The 24,009-nt window shown below is 41.7% G+C and overlaps 1 protein-coding gene across 2 annotated transcripts in view; it reads right to left on the minus strand.

Moving 5' to 3' along the window:
• SNX24 (sorting nexin 24) overlaps positions 1-24,009 on the minus strand; it is a 171,581-nt gene that overhangs the window by 85,141 nt on the left and 62,431 nt on the right. The window contains exon 1 of one of the 2 annotated variants that reach the window (XM_005209116.5): positions 8,501-8,688. The exons of the other annotated variant lie outside the window; for it this stretch is intronic. Within the exon in view, the coding sequence (XP_005209173.1) occupies positions 8,501-8,515 (15 nt within the window). The 5' untranslated portion in view covers positions 8,516-8,688. Of the gene's footprint in view, positions 1-8,500; positions 8,689-24,009 lie in introns of those variants that run through there. 2 annotated transcript variants of the gene reach the window in all.

A 24,009-nucleotide genomic window follows, 5' to 3' on the forward strand; every position in this document is an offset into this window, starting at 1 on the left:
ACATTTTATTTTTCCTTTTACATGTTTATGAAGTATTGAAATTTTTTCTGTCTATATGAAGTACTTTCAGATAACCTAAAAATGACATAACCTCTGCTAAATGTTTCTGTTTTACATCTCTCTGGTTATAAAGGAAAGATTCTCTTGAGTTTATTAATATTTACAGAATTACAGGTTTTCAGTGTAAACCCTACCACTGACTGATTTTAGCTGCAGCTCCCTGACTGATTACTTGATTATGAAAAGTCTTCATTTTTCTTTTCCTCTTCAGCCACATCTATGACACAAACCCAATCAATCAATTCAGGATGAAGGAAAAAATGCACTCAAATGCATTAGGTCATACATATTGATTGGTTAACATAGTTTTTCATTAGTTTCAATATCATATAACTTTAACTTAGATTTCCTATAAAATGTGAATGCTGCTAGTTCTTTGCTTACCTGAATTGTTCTGGCAATAAATTTTATATGGCATATTAGGTTAAACAATTAAGCATTCTGGAAGATAGATGCTGCTGTTGCTGCTGCTGCTGCTAAGTTGCTTTAGTCGTGTCTGACTCTGTGCAACCCCATAGATGGCAGCCCACCAGGCTTCCCCGTCCCTGGGATTCTCCAGGCAAGGACACTGGAGTGGGTTGCCATTTCCTTCTCCAGTGCATGAAAGTGAAAAGTGAAAGTGAAGTCACTCAGTCGTGTCCGACTCTCAGTGACCCCATGGTCCGCAGCCTACCAGGCTCCTCCATCCATGGGATTTTCCAGGCAAGAGTACTGGAGTGGGGTGCCATTGCCTTCTCCAAAGATAGATGCTACGTGAATCTTATTATTTTATTTTATGACCTGCTTTGAAAGAAGGAAAATAGATAAATGAATTTTATCTGCACTACTTCCTAACTTGGGCAAATCTCTAAGTTTCTTTGAGCCACAGTATCTTCATTAATAAATACGGAAGACAAAATGATACCTACTGTATTAGTTTGTCAAATAATAAATGTCTTGGTGCTTTGTAAGATGCTCTGAAATGGAATGAAAAATTGCTAACTATGAACACTGTAAAGCAATTATTCCCCAATTAAAAATTAAAAAAAATTTCTAACTATGAAGCAAAGACATCACTTTGCTGACAAAGGTGCATCTAGTCAAAGCTATGGTTTTTCCAGTAGTCACGTACTGGGGTCACAAAGAGTCGGACACAACTGAGCGACTAAACTGAACTGCACTGAACTGATGCAGATGATACCACTCTAATGGCAGAAAGCGAAGAAGAACTAAAGAGCCTCTTGATGAAGGTGAAAGAGGAGAGTAAAAAAGTTGGCTTAAAACTCAACATTCAAAGAAAACTAAGATCATGGCATCTGGTCCCATTACTCCGTGGTAAATAGAAGGGGAAAAATGGAAGCAGTGAGGTTTTATTCTCTTCAGCTCCAAAACTGCTGCAGGTGGTGACTGTAGCCATGAAACTAAAAGATGCTTGCTCCTTGGAAGGAAAGCTATGACAAACCTAGACAGCATATTAAAAAGCTGAGACATCACTTTGCCTACAAAGGTCCATATAATCAAAGCTATGGTTTTTCCAGTAGTCATGTACGGATGTTGGACCATAAAGAAGGCTGAGCACTGAAGAACTAATGCTTTCAAATTGTGGTGCTGGAGAAGACTCTTGAGAGTCCCTTGGACTGCAAGGAGATCAAACCAGTCAATCCTAAAGGAAATCAACCCTGAATATTCATTGGAAGGACTGATGCTGATGCTGAAGCTCCAGTACTTTGGGCACCTGATGCAAAGCTCCAATACTTTGGCCACTTGATGCTGGGAAAGATTAAAGGCAAAAGGAGAAGAGGGTGGCCAAGGATGAGGCAGTTAGATAGCATCACTGACTCGATGGACATGAATTTGAGTAAACTCTGTGAGACACTGGAGGACAGAGGAGCCTGGTGGGTTACAATCCATGGGGTCAGAAAGAATTGAACATGACTTAGCGACTGAGCAACAACAACTCACTGGGCTAAAATCATGGTATTGGCAGGGCTGGGTTCCTTTTGGTGGTTCACTGGGAGAAAACGTTTCTGTTTCCTTGTGGTTGTAGGACTTGGTCTTCATTTTCTTGCTGACCCTCATTTAAGGGCAAAGTTCGCAGCTTCTAGAAGCCACCTGTACTCCTTGGTTCATGGTCTCCTTTCTCAATCTTCAAAGCCAGCAACAGGAGATCAAGACTCTCATGTCCTGTTTCTGTGACCTACTTTTCTGCTTCCCCTTCTTTTTAAACGAGAGACTCATGGGATTATATTAATCCTATCCAGATAAGCTAAATTGTCTCTGTGATCTCAAGGTCCGAAACATTCACCACCTCCATTAAGTCTCTTCTGTATATCAGGAAACATATTCACAGGTTCTGGAGATTAGGGCGCAGACATTTTGGGAGATCCACTATTTCTTTTATCACAGACCTAGAGGAAGTGAGAATATCTGGGTGTGGGGGCAGGATGGTCCCAGCAGGTGGAAGATTAAATACTTGACATAGTTATGTGCCTAAAGTGATGCGGAGGGAGAAGAGTCAGAGATAAGGTCTGAATAGTAGTGGAGAGAGGTGAGGAGAAGTAGAAACAAAGGACAGGCTAACATAATTAAATGTGGAGATTCTTAAAAAAAAAAAAGAATGAAAGAAAGAAATGGAAACAAATATAACGGTGAGGTTTGGGAATCTGAGCAACTTGAAGGATGGTGGTGCCAGTAACTGAGCTGGGAAGACTGTCAGAGGTAGGGGGTGGGGGGGTGAGTGCAAACAGGAGCTCTGCACTTGTTGCATTAAGTTTGAGACACATGTTAGATAGACATTAAGTGGATATGTTCAGTGGACTGAATTTACACATTTGGGGCTTAGGGAGAGGTCTTGGCCAGAGATACACATTTGGGAATCATCTAATTGTGAATGTGATCTAATGTCAGGAGACAGGATCTGATTATCTAGGAAGAGAAGTTTATTCTGCAATCTTGAGGCCATATCAGTGCTTATGGTTTTCCATTCTAGTATGAGAAAACTTAGCTGCATTTTAAAGTCTTCCCCTTCCAGATTGAAACTTCTCTAGCTCCTTTAGCTGTCCTTCAGAAGACCCACCTTCTGGTTAAAATATAGTTTGTTACTGTTCACCTAAAATATAGAATCCAGGACTTAAGAAAATATGGCCATTCCCAGTTAGTGAATGGATTATGTCTCCAAAATCTACAATTGAGGTAGTTTAAAACTCAACACAGATTTTCTCATAAGTATAAAAGATAGACTACAACTCATAAAAAAAAACCCTGTTTAGCCCATATATGCAGAAATGACAATAATATTTTGGTAGGAATTATTCATATACATGTTTTTATTGTAGATTTCTTTTTGTGCTTCTATGAGATCTTAGGAACACAATTTCTCATTATTTTATAAAGACCTTTTTCCAACTGGAAGAATTAAACATGTTCATTACAGAAAACAAGCAAATAACAGAGGATAGAAAAGACTCTGAATCATCACATCATACCTACTTTTTGTAATTTTTTTTTCCATTTAAACATCATAAGCCACCTTCATTCTAACAGATTCTGTCCCATATAATGGTTACATGAAACAGTGCGTGCATGCTCAGTCATGTCCAACTCTTTGTGACTGCATGGACTGTAGCCCGCCCGGCTCCTCCATTCATGGGATTCTCCAGGCAAGAATACTGGAGTGGGCTGCCATTTCCTTCTGCAACAATAATATTTTTATTTCACCCACCAGCTTTGCAGGATAACACAGTGGTTAAGACTTCTGATCCTTGAATCAAACTGCCTGGGTTTGAATCCTGTGTTTTCTATGGTTCTCTGCTGGGCTTGGGTAGCACTCCATGATTTGGGGCAGATTATTTAACCTTTACAAACCTCAATTTTCCCATCTATAACATGAAGCTTACCATGGTACCTTTCAAATAGGTTTGTTGTCAGGATTAAATGTGATTATCATGTCACTAATTTACCATATTATCTTGCATTTAGCAAGAACCCAAACAAGAATGTTATCTATTAATATCATTATTAACATCTAGTCACTTTCACAGCTGTTTCTGTATCAGCACGGGGGAGGGAGACTTGGTGGACAGAGAGGGAAAAAAAGATGACCCCACAGGAGTGTAGCTACTGACCACATCCATCCATCTCCACAAGGGAGAAGGGACTTTTCTCCCATCAGCAGAGGTGGTTGAGCCTGCAGGGCAAACCTGTGGCTTCTGCACTCACCTATATCAGCGCCCACTCAGAACCCTGTATTGCTGACAAGACCCATCCACTAAGACCCAGTGGAATCCTGACTTCCCTCGATCTTAGTGTAAGATTCCTTATCTTTGACCCGTATTCTCCTAAATCTTTTTGGAAGCTCTAGTTCACTGTTGGCTCACGGTGAACCTTGAGGTCAAACAAAAGCACTAGGTCTTCCCCGAGAATTCTGGAACAGGTGATTGTGAGAACTTGAGGTCAGGCTTACAAAGGACCATGTCCATTTCCACCCATCGTATGAGGATGCTGCAACTTTTCTGAAAACTTATGCTGTCACCCAAATCATAAGCCAGCATTTCTGCCAAGCCTTGTGTCATTGGAGAGTCTGCAGTAGCCTTCCTTCATTCAGGCCCGAAAATTCATTCTACAACCTCCCCACTGGTCTCACTGACACACTCATGCCCTGTAACCACCTGTTTCACAGTAGCCCTTTTCAGGCCTCCACCAGATCACATGACTCCTCTGTTGCACTCATTCCATGGATTTCTACCACTTCTGGAGTAAAATTCCAGTCCCTATTGTAGCCTACAAAGCCCTACACCCACAGGCTTCAGAGCCCCTCTCTCTTCTACATCTCCTAATACACCCCTCTTACTTATCCTGGTCTATGCACACCAGTCCCCTTCAGTTCAGTTCAGTTCAGTTCAGTTGCTCAGACATGTCTGACTCTGACCCCATGGACTGCAGCACGCCAGGCCTCCCTGCCCATCACCAGTCCACTTCTGCTGCTGCTGCTAAGTCGCTTACTGACCATCAAATGTATCAAGCACATTCCCAGCTTTAGGGTTTTTCTTGTTGTTGTTGTTAAGTCGCTGAGTTGTGTTTGACTCTTTGTGAAACCATGGACTATAGCCCACCATGCTCCTCTGTCCATGGGATTTCCCAGGCAAGAATACTGGATTGGGTTGCCATTTCTTTCTCCAGCCTTTAAAAATATCTGGCAACAAAGTAGGCTGAATACAGGAAATAAAGGAGGAAGCAAAGAGGGGAAGGAGAGTGAACAAGTAATTAACAGCAAGACAACACACTGGGAAGAACACATCCACAACTTAGCCCAGTTCAGCAGTCTGATAGTAAAAAAAAAAAAGTAAGATGAATTATTTTTGTCAGAGAAAAATCAGTAAGTTAGACATGATAGAGCAGACAGTGCAGAACCAGATCATTTCCTATAGAAAAATTTGTGGTAGCTGGTCTAAAGAATACTGTTCATGAGGGCATGTGTGCTATGAAAAGAGTTTTGAAATATAGCCCTTTTATTAAAAAGAAACTACCCGTCTTAATAATTAGCACCACTGTGGAGAAGCTACATGGTATGGTACAAAGAATGCCAATCTAGAGTCAGACACACCCGACACCCAGATCTGTCACTTGCCAGCTCTGATTCCTTAAAGATATTGCTTATTCACTTTGAGCTTCAATTTCCTCATATGGAAAATGAGGATGATAATATGTTTCTTTAGGCCGGTGGCAGAGTAAATATGTAAGACATGGTATATAAAACACTTGGCACTTCACCAGACACAAGGCTGGTGCCCTATACATCCTAGTCTCTTCCCAAATGTCATTGGGTTTCTCACAAATCTAAATGGAATCTGAGGCCATTAATAACTTCCAATTCTCTAACACACCATGAAGCTCTATGATGCACTATGCTTCTGTCTTAAAAAACATCCTCACAAAAAATCATGCAACTCAAAAGTTCAAGTATTCCCAATGATATTTGGGAAGAGACTAGAATGTGTATTCTCTCTATATAAATGAGCTTCCCAGGTGGTACAATGGGAAAAAAAAAAATATCTGCCTGCTGATGCAGGAGACACAAGAGACAGGGGTTGGAGCCCTGGGTCAGGAATATCCCCTGGATAAGAAAATGGCAATGCCCTTCCCAGTATTCCTGTCTGGAAAATTCCATGGACAGAGGCGACTAGCAGGCTACAGTCTATGGGATTGCAAAAGAGTTGGACACAACTGACACACACACACACACACACACACACACACACACACTATACTGCTAAGCCACTTCAGTCGTGTCCAACTCTGTGCAACCCCATAGACGGCAGCCCACCATGCTCCGCCGTCCCTGGGATTCTCCAGGCAAGAATAGTGAAGTGGGTTGCCATTTCCTTCTCCAATGCAGGAAAGTGAAAAGTGAAAGTGAAGTCCCTCAGTCGTGTCCGACTCTTAGCGATCCCATGGACTACAGCCCACCAGGCTCCTCCATCCATGGAATTTTCCAGGCAAGAGTACTGGAGTGGGGTGCCATTGCCTTCTCCACACACACACTATATGAATATACATATACACACAAGCATATATATGCAGATAGATAAATAGGGATAGACAGATGATTATTTTTTAACTCAAAGAAAGTGCAAAGGGTAAGCTTGGGTGGAGAAGAACTACTGCTTATTCATGACGAGTTTTCTTTCTATTGGCATCAAGAATTTAAGATCCAAGACCCTCCTGTGTTCTCTCAGTACGGAACAAATAGTCCTCAGTGGACCCCATGGAGGAAGTTTACTTGAGCACAGGCCATCTGCAATATGCCTGCCAGCTTCAAAGCTCTGCTGTTCAGGCCTGAAACATGGGCAGAGAGCAGGTGGAGAGGTCAAGCTCTGTTTCTGTAATAAAATACAGACTGTTTTATAGACTTTACAAGCAAGGATGCTGAAGAGACACCCTGTTATTCCTGCTGAAGGGAAAGAAGCTTTTTTTGTTCTATAAACAGTATTAGAAGGCAGGCATCCACATTTTTAAAATGCCCACCTACACAAAGGAAGGAAGCTCTTAAAGACTGTAGAATTCTCAACCTTCTTTCAAAATTCCAAATGAGAAAAAATATCAAGTATTTTATGTCCCCAATATATGTTTGGTTTAAAAACAGATGATGATGATATTTATTTATCCACATATTTATTGAGCACTTACTATGTGCTAATTCCCATTCAAAGTGTCTGATATTTATCAGTGAAGTAAAGTGGCAAAGGGAACTGCCCTCATGAAATTTACATTCTAGCAGGGAAGACAGAGAACAACAGATATATTTTTAAAATAAGTAAATTATACAGTATGTTTTAAAAAGTGATTATCTGGTATGGGAGGAAAAAACAGAACCAGGTAAAAGGAACTTGGAGTGCTGTGGCAGGACAGGAAGAGAGGAGGAAGAGGGGGTGGAGTTGGAAGTTTAGACAGAATGGGTGGACAGCACTGAGATGGCAAGGGCAGGTTATGAAGCTGCATCACAGAACCGAACTTAGTAAGAGTTTTGTTCTCTTAAATTTAAGTTAACCTATCAGTCAAGCCCTTAAAGGAGAATGAAATAATGTCATTTGCAGCAACATGGATGAACCTAGAGATTATCATACTAAGTGAAGTAAGTCAGACAAAGACAAATATCATACATATGGCTTATACGTGGAATAACAAAAAGATACAAGCGAACTTATTTACAAAACACAGAAATAGGACTCACAGACTTATGGTTATCAAAAGGAGAAGGGCAGGGGAGGGGATGAATTAGGGGGTTGGAATTAACACATACACACTACTATATATAAAATACCTGGAGAAGGAAATGGCAACCCAGTATTCTTGCCTGGAGAATCCCATAGACAGAGGAGCCTGGAGGGCTACAATCTATAGGATCGCAAAGAGTCGGACATGATTGAAGCAACTTAGCACATATATAAAATAGATAAACAATAAGGTCCTACTGAATATCACAGGGGACTAAATTCAGTGTCTTGTAATAATCTATCATCAATAACGGGATATAATGGAAAAGAATATATATATATACACACAAGTGAATCACTGTGCTGTACACCTGAAACTAGCGAAACACTGTAAATGATGTATGAAAAGTGAAAGGCACTCAGTCGTGTCCGACTCTTCGAGACCCCATGGACTGTAGCCTGCCAGGCTCCTCTATCCATGGAATTCTTCGGGCCAGATTACTGGAGTGGGTCGTTGTTCCCTTCTCCAGGTGATCTTCCCAACCCCAGGATCAAACTCAAGTCTCCCACTGTGTAGATGGATTCTTTACCGTCTGAGTCAGCAGGAAAGCAAATGAACTATATTTTGATTTAAAAAAACAATTCAAATTAACCTACTTTAAAAAATTTATTGATACAGGACTATTTAAAAACTGAGTTTATCTAATAAAAAACTTACAAGCAAATGTCTGTATTTAAACAAGCATCACCTTTTCTAAATCCATGTAACACACACCACTGCCAAAGACTTTTAGAGAGAAGTTTGCAGTCTAACGAGGCCAGGCCTCAACATGTATCACTGCCATTCTTCATGTAGAATCGGCATTTCTAAATCCACATAGAAGGAGCTGCTAAAGAGGAAAGAAAAAAGAAATATTACAAGAGTTCTTTGTATTGATTTCTTTTACCCTTAACAAAGAGATTTTCCTAGTTACATGATATATCATAATCACTTAATTTGTCTGACTCCTTTAAAGATACAGAACGATGAATTCAAGAAAAAGGGTTGACTTGCAAAAATAGAATCATTTTGCAAGATTCTGTTGTTTGTATGAGTCACTTTTACCTTAATAATATGACATATGTGGTCTCTATAGAGAAACAAAAAAAAGCATTAACTCTAATTTCTCCCATCCCCAAGGGCCTGAGCTAAATCTAAAGCAGTCAGCATCTGAAAAGTCTAAAACTGCTCCAGAGGGTAGGAAGGATGAAGCCTTTCCCTAAGCCTTACCTCTAGATTTAATGTACTAGACACTCACAAGTAAATCACCTTCAACACCTGGACGTGATCATCTGCTTTCTTTCTCTTCATTGTGTTTCTGCACAGGCAGAGTCAGTGCAACTGTGAACCCTGTGCCAGGCATTCCCCCACAGAGCACAACACAGATTTGAAGGGAACTCTTTGATGAAGTCCTTTCCTGGACTAAAGACACTGGTTCGCCATTTAGGGAATTAACACCTGCAGCCACAATTGGTCCATTCCCTTTTCCAAACGTTTGCTCTGTGAGTGTCTGAGCACTCTACTCCTCATCAAGGCTTTGCCAAAGTGATCCTAAGTTTTACAAACTGAAAGGTACAAGATCAGTGTAATATGGAAACACGAAAGCATTTCCAGATGGGTGAGCTGCTTGGCCCTCAGAGATAAATAGTACATTCAATTTAAATAGTTGAGAGTAGAAAAGAGGAGCTATATCCATTTTATTATATAACTTTTCAGAGACAGACTACAAAAGTATATCAATCTGCAAAGATACATATGAAGAACATAGAACAAAAATGTATAAGGATAATTATTTCTCAATTAACATGTGAATATAAGTTGATATGAATTATTTGCTCAACACAGTGGCACCAAACTGAAGTTGAAATATGACTTTCAAAAGCAAAAAAGTATATCCATAATTATAAAAATGTGAACAACCTAATATTTAGTAGAAAGAGTTAATAGACATAGCACATTCACATGCCATAGAAGATTTATTAACATGAAATGAGATTTTAATCTTGTTAAAGATAAGAGCAAGCTATAGAGAGAGTACACTTTTGTGTTTAACGAAATATATAATCATGAGTGTACGTACATATTATGTACTAAAAAAGTCAAAAGAAAAAAACCACTAAAATGTTCTGAAGGAATGAATAATGTTTTTTTTTTCTTTTTACTTTTCAAGGTTTTTGCCTCCAATTTTTCTGCATTGAAGATATATCTCATATTGTTTTCTCAAGTTTTGAGTGATAATACTCTCTCAGTTCAGTTCAGTTGTTCAGTCGTGTCCGACTCTTTGCAACCCCATGAATCGCAGCACGCCAGGCCTCCCTGTCCATCACCAACTCCTGGAGTTCACTCAAACTCATGTCCATCGAGTTGGTGATACCATGCAGCCATCTCATCCTCTGTCGTCCCCTTTTCCTCCTGCCCCCAATCCCTCCCAGCATCAGGGTCTTTTCCAATGAGTCAATTCTTGCATGAGGTGGCCAAAGTATTGGAGTTTCAGCTTCAGCATCAGTCCTTCCAATGAACACCCAGGACTGATCTCCTTTAGGATGGACTGGTTGGATCTCCTTGCAGTCCAAGGGACTCTCAAGAGTCTTCTCCAACACCACAGTTCAAAAGTATCAATTCTTCAGTGCTCAGCTTTCTTCACAGCCCAACTCTCACATCCGTACATGACTACTGGAAAAACCATAGCCTTTTCTAGACGGACATTTGTTGGCAAAGTAATGTCTCTGCTTTTTAATATGTTATCTAGGTTGGTCTTAACTTTCCTTCCAAGCAGTAAGTGTCTTTTAATTTCATGGCTGCAATCACCATCTGCAGTGATTTTGGAGGCCCCAAAATAAAGTTTGACACTGTTTCCACTGTTTCCCCATCTATTCTCTCTAGTGAGAGGAAATAAGCTGTAAATCAGCTATTCTGAATTCCAGGTTCCTCTTTGATCTTTATTAGCTATAAAGATAGAAAAACCACTTCTGAGTACTATGCCCTTTCATCATCTATAACATGAGGGTGTTGACCAGATGCTTTCTAATGTCTTAGTATTTTACTTACGTATAAAATAACAACTGTATATTGCTTTGTCACATGTATTTTTCTCCACATCCACTCCACAGCAGGGACTGTGCCATATGCATGTATTCTATGCCCTGTTTTACATAACCAATGATCAGGGCAAATGAATGTTAACTCATTCACAACTAACTGTGCATATGAACCCTATTGTTCAAAATCAGTCTTCAGGGTCAGATTCTATTCAGTTTGTTGTTTTGCTCTCTCTGTCTCACCAAATAGCAAATTCAGCAGAGAAGGCAATGGCACCCCACTCCAGTACCCTTGCCTGGACAATCCATGGACAGAGGAGCCTGGTAGGCTGCAGTCCATGGGGTTGCGAAGAGTTGGACACGACTGAGCGACTTCACTTTCACTTTTCACTTTCATGCATTGGAGAAGGAAATGGCAACTCACTCCAGTGTTCTTGCCTGGAGAATCCCAGGGATGGTGGAGCCTGGTGGGCTGCCGTCTATGGGGGTCGCAGAGAGTCGGACACGACTGAAGTGACTTAGCAGCAGCAGCAGCTATCCTCCCCTAGGGCTTCCCAGGAGGCTCAGTGGTTAAGTACACGTCTGCCAATGCAGGAGATGCAGGACAGGAGGGTTCAATCCCTGGGTTGGGAAGATCCCCTGGAGGAGGAAACAGCAAACCACTCCAGTATTCTTGCCTGGGAAATCCCATGGACAGAGGAGTCTGGTGGGCCATGTATATGCCATGGGGTCACAAAGAGTCAGACACAACTGAGCATGCACGCATGCCCCCTCTTCCCTACTGTATGTGCACCATCTGGTGTGAAATCAGGGTGCTCTTCAAATGTAAGCCCTAAATTGATCTGGGCCAGACAATGTCTTTCAGAGAGACTAGACCACACGTTCTCTGCTCATGTCTCATCCCACTGTTTCTTCTTCTTTTCCAAAATGCTCACCCCTCTTTCTTCCTTGGTCTGAAAGTGAATGCAGTAGCCCCTGTATGTGACTATTCACCTGAGTTCTCTAGTTCCTAGACACTTCCTCTTGCCTTGGAGGGGAACGACCTCCCTTTGTCAGAGGTTGTGAGCACATACTTGGATTTACACAGGAAAGGATGGATGTGGCCAACAGTCTGCTATTAAAAGGATGCAGCTAGGATAACTAGGATAAAGGGACATGTAAAAGCAGGTCCTTCAAAAGGCATTTTTCTGAAGTTGTTAACAACCTTGTGCCTCTACAGTATGAAAGGGTGTGCTGGGTCCTGATGTGGGTGAACTCTGCAACCAGTCTGGCGCCAGCGGGGAGCGGACCCATTAGTTGGCTACGCAGACCCTTCTCTTGCTACTGTGACAAAGCACACTGTCCGTCTGACAGGTGAAGAGGTGCCAAGTTTGTTTTTTTAAATTTTGTATTGGGGTATAGCCAATTAACAGTGTTGTGATGGTTTCAGGTGAACATCGAAGGGACTCAGCCAGGCATATACATGTATCCATTCTCCCCCAAACCTCTCTCCCGCCGAGGCGGCACGTAACATTGAGTAGAGTTCCATGCGCTATTCAGTAGGTCCTTGAGGTGCCAGTTTTTTTTGCTTTTCTAGTTAACATCATTATATCTCATTTAAATTATTTTTCTTAATATGTAAACAACCTGGAGTTAATCTACTGCTGGGATCTCTTTAATAGGCTTTCTGAAATAAATGTAACTAAAATGACTAATTTTTCTGGCAACAAAATTTATTTTGCACCAAACCCTCCAGAAGCAAGTTAAAAGAAGCCCTCACCACTTTCCTGCCCAGGTCTGCTTCTGACTGCAAGATATGGCCTCCCGCTGAGTTTTGTGCTTTCTTTAATCCAAAGATATTCCTACTTCATTAACACAATTCTTCATTTTTTTTACTGCTTTGTTAGCATGAAGGAGAAATTCCAGGCTTTAAAAGATTCAAATGACTTGTCTCTAAATCAGACCTGGACTCTCTCCTCTCAACATGCCAATTTACATGAAATCTCTTAGAGTTTCTCTGCTTCCATAAGATGCGTGTGCCACTGCCCATCAAGACCCAGGCTTGCTTCTTTGCACAAACAGTCCAAAACAGTTTTCCTGATCTGTTTCAACTTGAAGTGTTGTCAATATATGGATTGTCCTGCTTTCTAATTCAGTGAAAAATCTAGTTTTCCATTAGTCTCTGCCTTTCTAATTTTCGATACAGCTTTACTAAATGTAATTATTAAAGGCAGATTCAAGAAAGCAATTACTGATCTACTGGTTTGTATCTCTGAAGTCTTAATAAGTGGTAAAAAGTTGTAATTGCACTAAGAGTATAAAATGAATTTTTCTATGGATTCAACATATACACCCTTGAATCTGTATATGGGGAGACATATTTAAAACAATATATAGAGCATGCTGTCTTCAAACCTGCATTTAAACTTTATTCAAAGGCAGTGCTCTGGGAGAATGGCATTGAAACATGTATAATATCATATAAGAAACAACAACAAAAAAAAGTCCAGTTACTTATTTTAGTTACTTAAAAAACAATAATAAAAAAATAAAAATTCGTTGTATAAAAAAAGTACATTGTAAGATAAATAAAGCAGATTTAAATTAAAAAAACAAACAAACAAAAACAAAGGCAGTGCTCTGTGCTGGAAAGAGCAGGAAAGGACATTTCAGAAAGGCTACATTCTGCTCTTTCTCCAGGACTCTATGACTTTGGTAAAGGACTTAACTCCCCTGATCTCCTTTTTTCCCATACATCTATAAATATTAATATGTGAGAATATTAAACTAGATGGCTACCAAGTACTCTTTCAGCCTAAAGTTCTATGAACTATTTATTAAATGCTTAATCACTGGTAGGCTCAGTATTATACACACACAGTTTCCAAAGCTTAAATTTTAGTGAAAAATAAACATATAATTAATATAAATATAAAGCAATATATAAAAGTGCTATCCAGTGATATAAACCAAATTAATTTTCCAAAATGTCCTGAGGAATAGCTGTGCATATGAAATGGAGGATACATCTTCTTAGACAGTTATCCAAACTACCTAATATGGCTTTCTATCTATAGGTAAATAGTGGAACGTCTGCTATATAGTCACAAACAACAAACTTGAATGGAGCCACTGACCCCAAACCAAAATGCCTCTGAAACATTTGGTCGGCATGTAGTGACCATTCAACATTTATCTCAGACCATTCAACTTTATCTCAGTATTATGATATTATTTATTAACTCATGAGAGGCAGAAGGTGCAGGTTACTGTCATTATTTTAAAGATAAGAAGACTGAGAATGAGAAAAGTGGATGACTTTTCAGAAGCCTCATAGCTAATCAGGGGTTTGTCTTCTGGAATACAATCATGAGTAGCTTTTCTGCAAAATTAATTGCTGAATAAGGCCACAGAAGCCCCGTCCCTATGATTTTTCACCCTTACACCGAAGCTTTGAAGTTTGCCTTGAGCATCATCACTACTACCATTATCTGAAGGGACAACTGCAAACTCAAAACCACGCTATAGTGGTTTCTTCAAATCCTCCTTCATGAAGGAGAAGTCAAGGGGGAAAAAATGGGAAACAGAAGCCATCAGGCAAACAAACCACATGGTTCTTCCTTTAATTCTAAGTTGAAAACCTGTATACTATGTCCATACTGAATCACCCTTCAAGGTGGAAGCTACATTTTAAAAACATCGCTGTCACAGGAGACAGAGTCTTTTCCATGGAGAAGCCATGGCAGGACCAGAGGTCTTTCCCTGTGACATTTGAGGAGCAAGGAAAGATGTTTACCCTGGGGGAACAAATGCAATCTTTGAATATTTACCGAGCAAATGAGTACAGGAATCACGGTGAAGTTATATCGACCCCAATAACAAAATTAAGGCCAGCTAGTAAATTTTCCGTATAGTCTAAAGCTAAGAAAAAGGACTGTGACTTAAGAATTTGCCATGCAAGCACAATGAGCCCACACTTCAAGTCACCCACAAGATAAGGCTGAACGGACAGCTTCCAGGCAGCTTATGTGAAGAAGGACTACTACTCAACCCATTCTCTGGTCAAAGATTGTGTTTGGGGAGAACAGACTGCATGCCACTGTTAAGTAAACAGCCCCTTTCTTTAGAGTGAGTCAATATGGGCCAGAGTGTCATTAAGCCAGAGAAATAACTAACATAAAATCTGAGATGCAGAATGTTAAAGATAAAGACCTCAGATTAACTATTCAAAGAAAAGCATTTTACAAGGAGGCCCTGAGACCGAGATCCAGAGTAAAAGCTTCTAAAACACAAAAGCACAAATAATTATAAACACAAAATCTGAAATAGTCACTTGAAAGAATTAAGACAAGGGGGTAAACATTCGACCTCCAGCTTTGAAACACCAAGAGAACAAATCCAGTGATGAACCTTAAGAGGGGCCACATAAAATGCACCCAAAGGATCCAAATCCACAGAGGAGCTGGGAACAGAAAGCAGAGATCCAGCTCACCCTGGGAACAGAGTCAGGAGCACACTTTCCTCACGCAGTCAGAATGAACAAGCTACACGTGTGGACACAGACTCTGAACAAAGAAGCAAAAACCAGACACAGTGCAAAGTCCTCTGGGTTTTGTGTTAATTCTGATATTAGGTAGCTATGCTACCCTGAAGGGTCATTTACTCTCACTTCTGATCCCACTCTGTCTGTCTGTCTGCCTATCTACCCATCTATCCATCTAGTGAAACTGTACAGTTCACTTCTATGTGCAAACATGTGCTAGACGCTGTTGTGTTCAGTGAACTAACAGCACAATGAATAGCCTTACACATGCTCTGCCAGAAAGGACAATTACCGAAATAGGACACCCCAGTCAGGGCTAAGTCCTTGAGAACGTGATGCAGACACTGAGACCTGAAGCCTCAGGGGAAGGTGAGCAGGGCCAAGGGACAAGGTTACTTTAACTAAGGAAGATTCATTTGAGTAGCTGGACTGTGAGACTAAAAGTTAGGGCCAGGAAAAAGGATCCTTAGGAAGGGAGGGGCCAGACCACACTGGGCCCCTTAAGCCACACTAAAGACTGACTGGCCTTTACCAAATGAGCAACGAGGAGCTTCTCATTGCTAGTAAGTAGGAGCCAACATGATCAGATGTGCAGAAAAATCATGCTGACTGCAAAATGTTGCATTCCAAAGGGTTCAGAGTGGATGGGGGAGGACTGAGTAGGAAGTTATTAAGTCTTCGCCCAATGTTCTGCTTCACACTGAAAATTTTATGTTCCGGACATTTTCATGTAAGCATTTTATAATTACAATATATTGAATTTAAAATGAACTCAGTCATATAACAATTATGAAACTCACCCTTTAAAAGTTGAATAGTTGGCCTTTTAAAAAGGAAATCATGAGGACCCTTTAAGACCCCTCTCTTCAATGGCTATTCTCCCTTCGTCACCCACACAAGACCAAGAGAAGGCTGTTCTGCTGGTTAAGACAACAGAGAAAACCACTGTAGGTTGCAGGCACTGGTCTAAAAAGGAATAGAGGGGCTTGGTTGTCCTCCACCTCACAGGGGATGTGTGGAGGCCCCCTCAGGCAATGAAGGCAGTTTGCAGGTGTCCCCACAGGAAACAAAACAAATCAAGAAAAAAGTAGGGGTGGGGCTGGGGTGAAGGGAGAGGAGAGGTGTTGGGAGTCAGGAATACTATAGAGGCTGGCAGAAGGGGAATGCAAAAGCAGAAGGCATTATCAGGGCCCGCTCAGTGCCGGACTAAGGGTGAAGTCAGTTGCCCACTTAGGTGAAACAGCAAAGAGTGAAAATCAATGGATATACGAAAACCAAAGTCACCATCGGGGTAAGACACTGAGACAAGAGCATTTTGAAAGAGAATCAGACTATTTCACTTGTCCCATAAAGGATACCATAGGGGAAGAACTCTGAGGCCCCCAGATAAACTCTACCTGCTAAGTATCTGATGATGGGGATCCAGGTAAAGATGGGTTATAATCTACAAGCTCTAGGTTTGTGTTCATCAGGATGAAGTGATGCATTCCACTTACAACTGGGATTCCATGTTACAAAGATCAACTCTGGGTTCTGTCGAAACTGTGTAATGATTAGGCTGGTGACATAATTCTGAAGTAATGGAAGGAAGTACCAACCAAGGGCCTGGTTCCTACCCAGCACATGACTGGGAGTATGGGTAGCCTATTCATGCATTGTGGAAAGCGCTTGAGGACAGAGCAAGCCAGTCTTCAAAAGGGGATGGATAGGGAAGGGACTGATAATAACCAAAGCAGAGTTTTTCACATATCTATTAGTAGAATCCCTCTGCCCTGCTCACCACCTCAGTCTGATTAAAGGGAGAAATGGCCAGGAACCACCTACTCTGTCTCCATTCTCAACAGAGTCACCCCATCTAATATCCTTCCCTCCCCCACCACTCACTCATCAATACCTGTCTTGCCTCAGGCTAGGGCTTGGAAGACCAGTCGGGATGGCCCTATTTTGAACCAGTCAGTCCTAAAGGAAACCCTGCATATTCATTGGAAGGACTGATGCTGAAGCTCCAAGACTTTGGCCATTTGATGCGAAGAGCTGACTCACTGGAAAAGACCCTGATCCTGCGGAAGACTGAGGGAAGGAGGAGAAGGGGGTGACAGAGGATAAGATGGTTGGATGGCATCATGAAATCAATGGACATGAGTCTGAACAAACTCTGGGAGTTGGTGATGAACAGGAAAGCCTGGTGCGCTGCAGTCCTTGGGATCACAAGGAGTCGGACACGACTCAGCGACTGAACCACCACCACCACCACCACCATATTCTTATAACCTTGGTCCTGAAATGAAGGGAAAAGAACTTCAAAAGTAAAAGCGACAGCAAAATGAGTGGCGACGTGATGGCCATGCAAAGAGCAGAAGCCTGGGCTGTAGCCCAGGGGATAAGCCCAGGAGAGGGGAGGTCTCAAGACACCCAGGCAGGAGGCAAAGAGTGCCTCAGATCCTGGAAGTTCCAATGCAACTCTGTTATACTGGATTCTTTTAATTACATTTCCCACTGTCAAAGTAAACTTTATCTCTGATGATTGTAACTTCCTAATCATCTCTCTTTACAGTTGCTACTCCCAATAGTAAAGTGATGGTTGACTATTTATAGAATAAACTGATATCCTTTCTGCCTTGAACCTACAAGCCCTCAATCCTCTCTGGCCTCAAAGCTGCATTCCTCAATAGTGAAAAGCATGCACTAGAAAGGATTATTCCATTAGGTAGTTTGCAAAAGATAACCACACCAATGTAATGTGATCCAGTCATTACTACAGGGCCTGCCTCTGAAAATAAGTCATGCCCTTGGCGAGTAATTTTTAAGTACCCTGGTGGATCAGGCTCTGAGCTGGCATTCAATGGGGCAGAGAGACCGTCTCTCCCTGACGGAACTCAGAGAAGAGCTAGAGATGAATTACTTGTAAGTATATGATTATGACTGCAAGAGGAGCTGGAAGGAAGTCATCCTAACAGGGAAACCTAGGAACGTAAGGACAGCCCTGCGATTTAACACCGTGCTCTATTCCTGATGGGGCTTCCTAGATGGTTCAGTGGTAAAGAACTCGCCTGCCAATGCAAGAGACACAAGTTCAATCCCTGGGTCAGGAAGATCTCCTGGAGAAGGGAATGGCTGCCCACTCCAGTATTTTTGCCTGGGAAATGCCACAGACAGAGGAGCCTGGCAGGCTACAGGCCATGGGGCCACAAAGAGTCAGACATGACTAAGTGACTCAACTACCTTGATGAGATGGACAGGCTAAGGCCATTGTCCTCAGGGTTTACAAAGGCCTGGGTTGCATATAGCTCTCTCCACTCTGCTACTCAGACCCTAGACTTACCCTTGGAGACCAAAAACCCAGGTTCATACTCCAGCATTATTGGCTGGGTGTCTCAGTTCAGTTCAGTTCAGTTTAGTTGCTCAGTAGTGTCTGACTCTTAGCCTACAGTTCCTTAAACTCACTGGGCATCAACATTTTCACCTGTTAAATAGAAATAACACCTTCTCTGTGAGGTGTTAATTAAATGAGTTAATGCTTATAAGTACACTGTAGGGTGTCTAGCATACAGTAAGCACTCAACAAATGTTTTAAAAAAACATTTTCATGACCTAAGTATCCCTGAATTTTAGTCAATGCTACTAAAATTATTTGAACTAGTATTTAATGACCCCTCATTGAATACAGCTTAATGTCTTTGACTCACTTTGGAAATGAAGAGTCTAGAAAGACTGGTCTTGGAATGTGTGTCCTTTGTTAAATATGGTAATTAACTACTGTGTTTCCTTTTGCGCGTTTAACACAGTTTCATATGCAAAATAAAGAAATGTTTTTTATAATTCAATATTTTAAATAGGTAATATGTTCCTATGGTTTTAAAAGCTTTTTTAAAAAAAAAGATATGAAAACATACACAGTGAAGCCTCCCCTGGAACCCAACACTGTGACCAGGCTGCACCCTGCACCCTGCTTCGGATGCTGAGAACAGGCCCTTTCAGCCTCGCTATGAGCGCATTTGACTGAGTCAGCCTTACGTTCTTCCCTTTAACACCAAAGGCAGCACAGCACACACCGTTCCACCTCTTGCTTTTTCACTTAGAATGGAGCCCAGCATTTTCCCACAGGAGGATATGAAGATGGTCCTTTCCCTCCTTTTACTGCTACATAACATTGTCTTACATGGATACTGTTATAACAAAAGTCTCTTTGGCTACATCTCTTTCTGGATTGACACAAACTTTCCTAATTGTAGTCTTGGCAGTGGGTGATGGAGAAAATGGGTAGAAATACATTGTCATCTGCCTAGATCATTCTTAGTCAAAAAGTAAAGAGCAGCTAGTTACTTTTGGTGGATTTTACCTAAACAATTTACACAATCACTATGCTTCAGTTCACAATAATAACTTTTCCCTTAAATTATTTCAGGACATCTGTTCTGTATTTTACATGTTCCGGGATCCTCTTCCTTCCTGTTCCTATGGGGAGAAGCGCTGGCTGCTACAGTATCCAGTCAGTTACCCTGAGGAGATGTCAGCTGTCAACCATGTCTTCTGCTGTGATTTCCCGCTCCTCTCTCCCTTCCCACTCTGGGTGAGCTGTCAAGTTTCTAGTTTCTGACGTGCATTTACATCACTCAATGACATCTGACAGCAGTGAAAGGCCACAGAAAACTGCTTATTGATCAGAGCAAAACTAGTTGACGGAACAGATGAGGTTGTATCACAGAAATGCAGCCACACTCAGGTGATGACATTTTGCTCCCCGTGCACAAGAGCTTAATGGAATACAACTTCATTATATCATGCCACTTGTGCTTACAGCACCAAGCCCATCTCCTGCCTGTTTTGTCTACGTGGTGATGAGGACAATCTATTTGCACTGGTTTCAATGTATTGCTAACCTGATTTGTTCATGGACACTTGCAAACTGCTTGTGGTCTGTCCTGACAAATAGACCAAAAGACACTGAAATCTCAATCTTGCTAAAATCTAATTGCGCTGTCCTTTAAAAAAAAGAAAAAGAGAATTACCACTTAGTGGGCCGTAACTACGTAGTTTAAAGAAATGGGAAAATTTAGTTATTTCTAAGAACTAAAATGGAGAAGGAATCGCAACCCACTCCAGTATTCTTGCCTGGAAAATTCCATGAATAGAGGAGCCTGGTGGGCTATAGTCAGTCCATGGGGTTGCAAAGAATTGGACACGACGAGTAACTTGACTAAAAAAACACCAGATTAAGGCCCTTGGCCTACAAAGTGTTCTTTTTTGTTTTAAAGATAACCATTTCAACAATTTCCCATTCCCACCGCCAATGCAGGCAGAAAGTCGACTATAAAGTTATAAATCAGTACATGTCTGATAGAAGAATTATTAAGCCAAATAGATTCAAAACGTTTTGCCACAAACATAGAAGAAAATGCAGAAAGGAAGGAAAAGGCAGCAAATGGGACAGAATCACCAGCCCTCGCTGACTCCTAGCTGAAAAAATGCTAAAACTTTACCCTGAGGGTTGTCTGGCTTTCATCTTCTGTCTTTAATTCCTCCCTTGAGACAGGCGTGTTCCCCCAGATTACGCATTCCCACAGCACCTTCACAACCTGTCCACATCTGCATCTTATCTGGACTCAGTATTTTTCTTTAAATAGCCTTTTTACTTCAATAAAAGTTAGAGAGAACTTTAAGGTGAATGGGAAAAGAAACACTTGTTTTAAAATCATGTTTCCTGCTGAAGCTTCTAAGCCTGCAGCCTGCGCTCCAGTCCTGAGAAAGGGAGATCAGCAAAGTAAAGCCAAGTTAAATGCTCTGGAAAAATTTTTGGAGGTGGGCAAGATGGCATAGGATGAAAAGGTAAGTGAGGGACCTTCTCCCCTGTCTATTAGCATTACTCAAAGTGTGGGCAGCCACTGAAGTCATGCCCTGTAGCACTGGGGCCTGTATCTGAAGTGCAGGGTCCTGTGGGGCTCCTGGGCACAAGGCCTTTCTGTGTCCCCCATGTCTTTGACTACAGGCAACAGCCTTCAATCAGTCTCCACGACCTTCCCAGAATTCCAATGGGCAGATTCAAGCAGTTGTTAATTAGAGAAGGGAGGGGATGAGAGACCAGGGAGAAACAGGGAAGAGCAGCCTTGGGCAAGGTCCTGTTCCCCCACCAAGGGATACACACAACAGTATCTGTAAATAAATAAATTTAAATTAAAAACAACAACAACAACAGTATCTTTGAGCTATTCTGCTGATGGGGCTTCGAAGGAGGCTCAATGATAAAGAATCCAATTGCCAATGCAGGAGACTTGGGTTCGATTCTTGGGTCAGGAAGATCCCCTGGAGAAGGCAATGGCAACCCACTCTAGTATTCTTACCTAAGAAATCCCATGGACAGAGGGGCCTGGCAGGCTACAGTCTATGGGGTCACAAAGAGTCAGACATGGGACTTAGTGACTCAACAACAAACAACAATTTTACAGACACAGAAACCCCCTCCGGTTGGGAGAAGTTAATGACTAATGATGGTATGCTGCCCACAAGCATGTATACCCCAGACAGCTGGAGCTGAAAGCTGACGATGCTGACGCCTACTGACCTCACCCCTGGCCCATCAGAAGAATGTCCATGAGCTGACACGCCCGTTTTGAACCATCACTATAAAACTTGTCCAAAGCTGGCACACACAGTTTTGAAGGGATTAGCCAGCTGTGTTCCCCTTTGCCTGGCAAGGCAATGAACCGATCCTTCTCTACTTCACCCAAAACTCTGTCTCCAAGAACTGATGTGGCACCAGTGTACAGACAGGCTTTCCCAGGCGGCACCAGTGGTAAAGAACCCACCTGCCAACACAGGAGATATAAGAGATGCGGGTTCGATCCCTGGGTTGGGAAGATTCCCTGGAGGAGGGCATGGCAACCCACTCCAGTATTCTTGCCTGGAAAATCCCATGGTCTGGGGTCACAAAGAGTCAGACACGACCAAAGGGACTTAGCATGCACGTACAGAGAAGCTGAATTTTTGGCATCATATTCAAACCCAGGGAACATGGGCACAGTACAGTGGCCCCCATCAAATTACTGACCCTCTATGAGCCTTACTTTCCTCTCATCTGTAACAGGAGATTCTGACCACATACAAACCTTAAAGAATTGTTCGGAGGAGTCAAAGAGATCATGCATGTACACTGCTTAGCATACTAGGCAACATTAAGAAAATTGTTGTTGTTGTTATTCTTTTCTTCCCATCTCCTTGTGTATACCTTGAGTTTAAAAACCATAAAACAAAAGGACGGAGGATGGAAGAAGCCCAAGGCAGAGGGTACATGAATAAAAGAAAGAAACGGAAGGACTTCTTTGGTGGTCTAGTGGCTAGGACTTGGTGCTTACACTGCTAAGGGTCCAGGTTTGATCCCTGGTCAGGGAAACATACCATGCAGCGAGGCTAAAATACAAAAAAAAAGAAAGAAAGAAAGAAAAGAAATGGAGAAAAAGAGAAAGAGAAGCACGTAGATTAAAGAGGGAAAAAATGGAGTTGAAAATACAGAGGGTTTTCAAACTCATTTCTGCAGTTTCCTTGCTGGCAAAGCTCTCCTTCCCCACCTCACCCAGGTTCTGATCCCTTCTTTCTGGCAAAGCTCTTGTAACACTTTGCTCAAACTCAGCTGCTTGCCCCTTCAGAGCTGAGGCTTCTTGAAGACAGTGGCCCTCATCTCCCCTCACACCCTCTCATCCATCCTCCACCTTCTTGATCCTCAAGATCCAACTGAGCACCTGGCTGCCCACAAGCATGGGGTGGAGTGGTTGAACTGAATGCCACCAGATCACTCTAGTATCTTTATTTCAAACATGTCAGGTGTTTCAAGAAATACTTTTTTGACTTTTCACAAATCACACCATATAAAATGGTTCTGCCACAGGCCACATGTTATTTTCCAAATACTTTTGTTTCATGCACTAAACATGCTTCCTACGTGAAAGCAAAAAATTGGCTCAAATCAGATCCATCCTGCTGTGCTAACACTTAATACGGCACATGACGACCATTATATATAACTGTGCAAGGTAGATGACGACAGGAAATAGACATGGCAGCATGGTGAAACCCAGACCGAGTCAGGTGCAAGTGATAAGTGCAGAGAGCAAGCGTGCACCCCCACCAGCCCCAGAGAGCCCAGGTTTAACGCGCTTATCCCAGCCCAGTGATCAAAACCGCCCTTTCACTTTCGAAGTATGTCAGTTTGGATGATAAATTTTGTGGCCACCCTAAGAATGCAGAGGAACATCCCACCCCATGCAGGTTTTTGAGGTCTTAAGGCTCTTTATATACACACTGATGTCTTTGTGGCTCATTGTTTTATACATATTTGCTTTTATATGCATATCTTCCCCTTGACTCTAAGTTCTTATTCTAATTCTGCCTCTAGTACCTAATTGAAACCTCTCCATATAATAGGTACTTAACTGTGGTTGAATGATTCATCCCAAGACATCCTCAACTCAATGAACTAGAATATAACATGGGATGGAATTTAACTAAGGAAGCTGGTGAATGGCCAAGTGAAATTCATTTAAACTGAAATTCTTAAGTAGTCTCTGTGAATCTGAAAACCAAAATTATGAATCTTACAGATAGGAGTAACATTTGAGGTGGAAGGTAAGGACTAGGGCTTGGAAAATGTGGGCAGATCAGTAAGTG

This window comes from Bos taurus, chromosome 7 (assembly GCF_002263795.3).
Source record: "Bos taurus isolate L1 Dominette 01449 registration number 42190680 breed Hereford chromosome 7, ARS-UCD2.0, whole genome shotgun sequence".
In the NCBI taxonomy this organism is placed as follows: domain Eukaryota; kingdom Metazoa; phylum Chordata; class Mammalia; order Artiodactyla; family Bovidae; genus Bos; species Bos taurus.